This window comes from Leiobunum rupestre, chromosome 3 (assembly GCF_980474605.1).
Source record: "Leiobunum rupestre chromosome 3, qqLeiRupe1.1.hap1, whole genome shotgun sequence".
In the NCBI taxonomy this organism is placed as follows: Eukaryota; Metazoa; Arthropoda; class Arachnida; order Opiliones; family Sclerosomatidae; genus Leiobunum; species Leiobunum rupestre.
The window spans coordinates 73,664,812-73,674,620 of record NC_143386.1 but is presented as its reverse complement, the minus strand read 5'-3'; the positions used below and the strand labels follow the sequence as shown (position 1 = coordinate 73,674,620).

The window sequence follows — 9,809 nt, the reverse complement described above, 5'->3', positions numbered from 1 at the left end:
GGACTGGTTCCGGATTTTCACCCAGTGCCACAAGCTGGGATCGTACCCGGCTCCTCTTGTTGCGAGGCGAAAGTGCTAACCACTCCGCCACCCTACCACAAGGCTAATAATAATAATAATAATAATCAATGTATTCACTCCAATTTCTCCAAACCGTTTTGGCGCCAAAATTCGAGAAAAGTGACGCCTCGCCAAAGTAGAACAGATTCGTACTTCTACCTATTTTCTTCTGATATAACTTAATATACCTAAGTCTTTAGTAGAAACCGACACGTTAATTTGTATTTAAAAAATTCGGGAAATTTTAGGCTATAAAGGAAACTAACTAAAGAAATTGAGCACAAACATTGATAAATTATAATAATTAAAAAATCTTACTTTGAAAATTTGATCTTCAGGTGTACCAACACCCACCTATATACTTTTTTCCAATTGATATTATCCGATAATAATTACAGAGAATTCAGTCGGAAACCTTACTTTTAGACGAATAGCAATCTAGCAAAGCTCAATCCAAAAATATCGAAAGCGACTTCACGGTAAATTTGCTTATACCAAAGTATTAGCAACTCTTAGAAGAATGAACAAAAACCACGAGCTGGGTCTAAGACCTCATGAATCGAGCGCCGGAAATTGGTTAAATCGCGAGCCGGCAATTGGTCAAATCGCGAGCCGGAAATTGGTCAAATCGCGAGCCGGCAATTGGTCAAATCGCGAGCCGGAAATTGGTCAAATCGCGAGCCGGAAATTGGTCAAATCGCGAGCCGGAAATTGGTCAAATCGCGAGCCGGCAATTGGTCAAATCGCGAGCCGGAAATTGGTCAAATCGCGAGCCGGAAATTGGTAAAGCATCTTTCTCGACCTTATATTTCTTTGAAAGAGGGTTTCCCCCTTGAAGTAAAAGTGGCAGAAAATGCATCAAAAGTATAATCCCCTCTACTTAAATTGAAGTAGCTATTATTAAAAATTGTATTTATATATATATAAAACCTAAATAATAATAATCTGGTTCAAATTTCAAACTGAAATGGCTCAACAACGAGTACTTTACGAGAAAACCAAATTAAACTTTATAAATTGAAAAATGCTTTGTAGCTGTGGTACAATAATACTATTTTTTGTTTAGAATAGAAGGGAAAATGCAAAATTTTTATTTTACTGGGTGTCTAGAGCTTAATGGTAACTAGAGACCTTTCGGCCCGCGAGTCTTCATTAGTGGTAGAATAAAAAGTTGAAACATTGCCACGCGTTTTTCCCTTCTTTTCTAAACAAAAAATAAATTAAACTTTATTTGAAAAAAAAACAATGTTTAGGATATAAATTTTTTTCTAAATGACAAAATGCAACACTTTTTTAAACACATCTGAATTGGTCAAATCGCGAGCCGGAAATTGGTCAAATCGCGAGCCGGAAATTGGTAAAGCATCTTTCTCGACCTTATATTTCTTTGAAAGAGGGTTTCCCCCTTGAAGTAAAAGTGGCAGAAAATGCATCAAAAGTATAATCCCCTCTACTTAAATTGAAGTAGCTATTATTAAAAATTGTATTTATATATATATAAAACCTAAATAATAATAATCTGGTTCAAATTTCAAACTGAAATGGCTCAACAACGAGTACTTTACGAGAAAACCAAATTAAACTTTATAAATTGAAAAATGCTTTGTAGCTGTGGTACAATAATACTATTTTTTGTTTAGAATAGAAGGGAAAATGCAAAATTTTTATTTTACTGGGTGTCTAGAGCTTAATGGTAACTAGAGACCTTTCGGCCCGCGAGTCTTCATTAGTGGTAGAATAAAAAGTTGAAACATTGCCACGCGTTTTTCCCTTCTTTTCTAAACAAAAAATAAATTAAACTTTATTTGAAAAAAAAACAATGTTTAGGATATAAATTTTTTTCTAAATGACAAAATGCAACACTTTTTTAAACACATCTGAAACTTAAACATGTTTATGCAACACTGATAAATAAAGAAACATGTTTAGTAACTTAAGTGTATTTTTAGATTGTCAACGCGTTTATGCGAAAAATGTATTTAAAAGCTAAACGTGGTTTTTTTTCTGTATACATATCCCCCAAAATATATAAGATCACAATTTAACGGCATGTTTAGAAAAACGTTTAATTGTCTTATTCGTTGCCAAAATAAACGTTTAACGACGCATCATAAACACTAATTAAGTGTTTACAATTTTGGCGTTTATGTAAAAAACATCTATGAATTTAGGTTTTAAACCATTTAAATATGTGTTGGAAATATATGTGATTAGGTGGTGCTAAAATTGTCGTCAAAGGCTAAACGCAGTTTTTTCTGTGTATAGGAATTTGGCTGTTAGTTCGTTTAGAAATGTTTGTAGTTCTTAATTCATGTGGAAATCGTGTATTTGCAAAAATGCAATTTTTAGCTAGTAGTTTCCTGCCTTAAAAATTGTGCGTAAGCCCAAATGATCCGTTTTACTACCAAGTCCAATACTAAAACAATAGGTAGTTTAGTTTTTAAGTAGAAAATATATTGCAATTTTAACTTTTACTGGGCACAGACAATATTTTTATTACAGTGAACGGATCGGCACAGAGTTTCGTCGTAGAAATTGTGTGTCCCCAAAAACATTTTTCGGAGACCTCCCCCCTCGCGCACTTAAAGCTTGAACGAATAACGGATATTAGTTCAAGGTTAAAGGCTAAAGCGGGAGTGGGCACGCTTATTTTATTTCTCTCTATCATTGGTTACGGGGATCATCCAATGAAAGAGTTGCTAAACTACCAAGAAAATAGTGACGCGCGGGGGAAATTTGACCGGAAACCACTCGCATAAATACCGTCCACCGAATTGTATTTTGTTTACTTGTGAAGTTCTGATTTGATCTTCTGGGTTATTTAAAGCGTATTTTTTATACAAAGCTACATCTTAAAACCTAGTTAAGTGGTTATCATAGTTATCAACCTTGGAGTTTGTTTGATCAATGTAAGTAGAACTGCATTCCTTAAATATTTTAATTATTTAAAAATTGGCGCGTCCTGAAAATAACATTTTAATATATTAGGCGTATTTTACTAATAAAGTATAACGTAGTTGGAGTTTACCGCATGCCTATAATTTTAAAATCACTTTTCTGAGTAAGTTACTGGGATGGAGTTGAACACATTTATTTCTTTGAAAAACCTAATTATTTGTTGGATATAGTGTACAAAATTCAGTTATTCGAATATAATAATTGTTGTTTAATTACCACCCATATTATTTTTAAGTGGATAATCTAGTTATAGGTGATCTAATCCAATATCTAATATCGATATAGTGCCAATCCCTATTTCCCTTTTCTTCTTTTTAAAGGTTTTAGTTATTAAAACCGATTATAATTCTTTCCATATTTTAGGGAGATAGTTCTAAAGATAGGGTCCGTTTGGACAACAGCCAAAGTAGTTGAAGATGTTAATGGAAATGAAACTACTTTGGTGCTTTGGAAGGCAACGAGGGATGCAAAACTGTCGCCTAAAACTGTGGAGCCAAAACATCTTGGATGGGCGCAATTTGAAGTGTGTATAGAAAATGGACCGAAAGTATCCGCGCCGTTTTCGGTCACCTGGGAGTCCAAAGAATTGGGGCCAAACTTCATAAGTAATACCAATTGAATTAAGATATTAATAAGCAATCTCATAAAAAACTATTTAAAATTTACGATTTTTAGGTCGAATCTTGTATGAAAAACTTTTCGGTGTTCATCGACTGAATGACTCAAAAAAGAGAAGCAATGAGACGGTCTGTGATGACATGGTGTCAAGCTCAACAAAGAAAACAATGTAAGGATATTTTACTGTATTTAAACAAAGGATTTCTTAAATCCCGAGATCACCTTCGAATTTATCGTGTTCAAATTTAAAGCTCCACTCAATTTATTTAGACGTGTTTGAATGATTGAAAGGAAATTCTTAAAAATCTTGAATACATGTAGGTTATACGTACCAACATAAGTTTATGATATTGATTCATAACAGTGGCGTAGACAAGGGGGGGGGGTTCCGTGTCCAACCTTGGGCCTACCTTTGACTGTACTAAATTTTAACCGCCTTCTCAACCCCCCTCTTAACATTAACATACTTAGACCCCCTCTTTGACGAGTTTCTGGCTACGCCACTGATTCATAAGTCTGTCACTTCTTATTTTTATACGCAAAACATTTCCTGTTTGCGTCCGCTCGTTATCGTGTAGTGTGTGGCCTTTATCAGCGCCTCGCTAGGGGAAAGTTTTCTTACCGTGATGACGTAACTCAGTTAAAAATATTTCTTAAAGTGACACACTTATTGAAACATATTATAGACTTATGGCACCAACTATGAGTTAAGTACAATGGTCTAGAGCTCGGCGTTTCGATAAAAATTAACCGTTTAATATAAATTATTTTTTGCATGTGAAATCGTTGTTTATTCACGGATAATATCCGTAAATAAACGGTTAACCGCAATATTTGCGATTAATCGCAATTTTGGTGGTTAATTTATATGTTATGTTGAGATCTACAATGGTCACAGAAGTCAGAGCTGACAGTCATACAATTCAAACTGGCACTCGTCAAAATAAATCTTAGTGGTTAAATTAGTGTACTTTAAAATCAAATTTAGGATCTCGGCCTTTAAGTTCAATTTCTTCGTCATTGAACTTGTACCAATATTAATATTAACATATTTCATAGGAAATATTCCAGCAATTTTTCGGAAGAAAGAAAATTTTTATCATCGTTGCATATGCGTACAAATCAGTGGCGTAGATAAGGCCCCCGCAGACCCCGCAGTGCGGGGGGCCCCCGGAGCTTTAGGGGCCCCCTAATTTCATATCAAAGTATATACTAGATACCGGATAAAATTCCGAATATTGTTTTGCGGGGGGGCCTCGCGGGTCTTAGCTACGCCACTGGTACAAATCAAATTTTGAAAACTCAATTCAATTCAATTGTTGGCGAAAGTGTTAGATTATCATACTACAATCTCTTGGACAAAGAATTTTCAAAAGAACTATTTGTTTTTTTAGAAAAACAAATTATTTATTTCAGTGGTCGAATGTCTCAGATTAAAATCAATGGACAATGGCGCGAGATTCCACGTCAACAGGTGGCGTTCGGAAACGATGGGTTGAAGTATAGTTATTCTGGTAACACGTTTCCTGCCAAACCGTGGCCACCAGTGCTGAAAGAACTATGCAAACTAGTGTCCAAAATAGCCGGAGCTGACTTCAACTTTGTTTTAGTAAACCGTTACAAAGATGGGAAGGATTACATAGGGGAACATCAGGATAACGAGCCTGACCTTGACAAAAACGTTCCCATTGCGTCCATATCATTGGGGCAGAAAAGAGATTTTATACTACGGCATAAAGATTTGGTACGACAAAGATTAAACCAAACGAAGGCATCCATCCACAACACGAAAACACTGAAACTGGAGGACGGATCTTTACTTATAATGCACCCGCCCACAAATGATTTTTGGTTCCATTCGGTGCCACGTTGCCCAGCTGCTGTAAGCCCAAGAATTAACATGACATTCAGACATATCATAAACAAATAAAAAATAAATAAATTACATCTGTGACAAAAAATTATGTAACATAAACCCTAAGAAATAATTTATCAAAAAAAAAAAAAATTGTATAATAAATTGGTTTACAAAACTCATTTATTTAAATTTTAGTTAAGAGAAAATTTTTAGAAAAATAAAATAAATAGAATAACCGCTTTCACGAAAAAACTTGTTCTTTAATCTTTTCCCATTCGTTTCCTACAACCTCTCCCAAGCTAAATCAGTGGCAACGCCAAAAGAATATTCCGAGTAAGCGCTAGTTTAGAAAAGGGCCCTTCCTACGAGGCGCTAGCCCATTAGTATTTAAAAAAAAATCGATCATTTGAAGGGCTTCAGAACCATTTGAAAAATTTAATACAATTTCAGTTTACTCGTCTTACGCAAGAAACTGGTAAAATTCAGATTCGATGCTCTTTAACAAACATTTTCTTAAATGGAATTTAACTTCAATGTTTTCTTTATGGAACATTTTTAGTGATAATTCACTAACAAAGTAGCGTAAAAAATATAACGAAATTTTAAAAGTTGCTGTTTAACTAAAAAATGATGTATAATTAACGTCAGTTTGACTGACCTGGCCCGCGTCAAATTTTGGCAAATTCAAAAAGAACATGGCGGGTATGTTTTCGGAATTTAGGATTTGGCGTGCTTTTTTAGTGAGTTTCTTCATTGATATTTCGACTAATAATGTCGCTCTCCGAATAATTTTAATTTTGATTGATAAAGCGTTTAAGGATGCATAATTATCGTTAATTATATTGACCTGTCCCGCGTCAAATTTTGGCAAATTCAAATAGAACATGGCGGGCATGTTTTCGGAATTTAAGATTTGACACGTTTTTTAGTGAGTTTACGCCCTTGATATTTCGACTAATAATGTCGCTCCCAGAATAATTTTAATTAAGATCGATAAAGCATTTAAGGGTGTAAAATTAACGTTAGTTTGATTGACCTGTCCCGCGTCATTTGTTGGGAAATTCAAATAGAACATGGCGGCATGATTGCGGAAATTAAGATTTGACCCGTTTTTTAGTGAGTTTACGCCCTTGATATTTCGACTAATAATGTCGCTCCCAAAATAATTTTAATTAAGATCGATAAAGCATATAAGGGTGTAAAATTAACGTTAGTTTGATTGACCTGTCCCGCGTCATTATTTGGGAAATTCAAATAGAATACTACCCTATGGCGGTCTTGGTTCCGAAAACGGCGCGTTTTTGGGTAAGCTTACGTCATTGATATTTCGATCAATTATGGCGCTCCCAGAATAAAATTAATTTTAAACGATAGAGCATTTAAAGGTGTACTAATAACGTTAATTTCATTAACCTCCCCACCGTCAATTATTATAAAATTCAAATAGAATACTACCCTATGCCGGGCATGGTCACGAAAACGGCGCGTTTTTGGGTAAGCTTACGTCATTGATATTTCGCTCAATTATGACGCTCCCAGAATAAAATTAATTTTAAACGATAGAGCATTTAAAGGTGTACTAATAACGTTAATTTCATTAACCTCTCCCGCGTCAATTTTTATAAAATTCAAATACAATACTACCCTATGCCGGGCATGGTCCCGAAAACGGCGCGTTTTTGGGTAAGCTTACGTCATTGATATTTCGCTCAATTATGACGCTCCCAGAATAAAATTAATTTTAAACGATAGAGCATTTAAAGGTGTACTAATAACGTTAATTTCATTAACCTCTCCCGCGTCAATTTTTATAAAATTCAAATACAATACTACCCTATGCCGGGCATGGTCCCGAAAACGGCGCGTTTTTGGGTAAGCTTACGTCATTGATATTTCGCTCAATTATGACGCTCCCAGAATAAAATTAATTTTAAACGATAGAGCATTTAAAGGTGTACTAATAACGTTAATTTCATTAACCTCTCCCGCGTCAATTTGTATAAAATTCAAATACAATACTACCCTATGCCGGGCATGGTCCCGAAAACGGCGCGTTTTTGGGTAAGCTTACGTCATTGATATTTCGCTCAATTATGACGCTCCCAGAATAAAATTAATTTTAAACGATTGAGCATTTAAAGGTGTACTAATAACGTTAATTTCATTAACCTCTCCCTCCGTCAATTTTTATAAAATTAAAATAGAATACTACCCTATGCCGGTTTTTGGGTAAGCTTACGTCATTGATATTTCGCTCAATTATGGCGCTCCCAGAATAAAATTAATTTTAAACGAAAGAGCATATAAAGGCGTATAAATATCGTTAATTTCATTGTTCTCTCTCGCGTCATTTTTAAGAAATATGAACCCTAGCACTTACTCCCCAGTTCGTTTTTCTGTAGTTCAGACCAAACTTCCTTTCCCGCGTCGCGTTCCCACGTTATCCAAAAATGTACTTTTTAGAATTTTCGTTCTGGCAAATTGACGTTGGTAACTTGGTATACTAAAAAATGCGATGGGCCATCTATAACGCGACCTAGAGGACAGTACCAATCCTTACGCATCAAGTATATACTTTTAATATCAACCAGAAAAAAGCGTCTGTGGCCCAAAAATACAAAACACCTATAAAATGAAAAAAACCTGTAATTGATTTAATAAAGTACAGGAATATCACTTTGTGGCCCAAAAATACAAAACACCTAGAAAATGAACAAAAACTGTAATTGATTTTATAAAGTACGGGAATATCACGTGGAAATTATTAGGACACCGAAACTGTGGTGTCGCCAAACACACGACGGAAATAAGTACAACGAAACACGTGAAAATGCTAAAAAATGAGATTTTTTAAAATTTCATTAAAAAATTAAATAATCATTTGCGGCCAAAATAAAAAATACCCTCGGAATCTACGTGACAAGGTCTATTAGGCGCAATCAAAATTAATATAAAATTCAATGAACCCGCTGTAGTTCACTTCACCCAAAGAAATAATCAAATTTAAAAATGTTATTTTAAAGTTCACAAAGAGCTTCGTGTTTTTAATTTTCTTCATTTTCCAGATTAAAATACTGATAATTTAAAGAGATAAGTGTCAGAATTTTCTACGTATATGAAGTTTTTTCATCAATTATTTAAAAATATAGTAAATAAAAATATAGCTATAAAACATTTGGTATAAATATTCATGATTAATTTCAAATTTTAAAATAGAAAGATAGCGTAACTTTTTTTATCACATACTGTCTACGTCATAGATAGGTTGATGTTTATTGGTTGCTACTAGAGCGAGCTGGAAATAGAATTTTTAGGGGATTACTGGAGGATATTTTACTCCCATCGCTTTCTTTTGATCGGAGTTTCACGTTTTCGCACGCTTTAAGACCCTCATTCGGTGGAAAGTAATGGAAAGATAAGCCACTTTTGTTGTTATTATTACTGCAGGAAGGAACTGCACAATACACGGTCTTCGGTGCTTTCGGTGGCATATTTCCGTAGAATATAAATATTGTTATTATGACTACTTATAAGAAATAATGATATAATTTATAAACACTACCTTGTTATCGATTTTTTCTTCAATTTCTACTTTGAAAATAATATTTTTACACGTAGCTGGCTCGTGAAGTCGTGATTCGAGAATCTCGAACTGCGTGGACCGCGAGAAGAAAGTCAAAAAACGCGCTTACAAATCCTCTACGCGATAGTAGAAAAAGACTACTGGAAATTCCCCGCGGCTCGAGCGCGCCGAAATCTACCAAACTCATGACGTCAACAATCTGTGAAGTTTTGCGCGGCTATTGAAATACCATTATTTTACATTAAAATATAAATCTAAATACTAATTGAAAATGCTAATATGTATATATATTCTGATTCAGGACTTAAAAATCTATCATAACGTGTAATCCAAAGAACAAAATTTTAAATTAATCTGAGTTGGCACTATCTCTAAGATTTTACCAAATTATAACTTTTTTCTATAGTAGTATTACTAATTATTTGGTTAAAATAATGAATAATAATTTAAAAATATTTAATAATAATTTAAAAATATTTAATAATAATTTAAAAATATTTATTAATTTAAAAATATTTAATAATTTAAAAATATTTAATCATAATTTCAAAATATTTAATAATAAATTTAATGCACAGTTATTTTTATATACATTTAAAAATAAACTAATATTACATTAAAAATATTTTGATCTTAATAAAAATATTTTCAAAAACAATTAAATTTTTTTCAATATGGCCACTTGGTATAAAAAAATACCAAGCGGGAGAAACTCATACTTCGCTTAACAAT

General features: G+C 33.7%; 1 protein-coding gene across 1 annotated transcript; it reads left to right on the top strand.

Annotated features, from left to right (window-relative positions):
• Positions 1-580: 580 nt before the first annotated feature.
• Positions 581-5,566, top strand: LOC149954589 (DNA oxidative demethylase ALKBH2-like). The gene is made up of 4 exons (XM_090169972.1): positions 581-636; positions 3,382-3,623; positions 3,694-3,805; positions 5,053-5,566. The coding sequence occupies exons 1-4, from the start codon at positions 581-583 to the stop codon at positions 5,564-5,566; spliced, it is 924 nt and encodes a 307-aa protein (XP_090026098.1).
• The last annotated feature ends 4,243 nt before the right edge of the window (positions 5,567-9,809 follow it).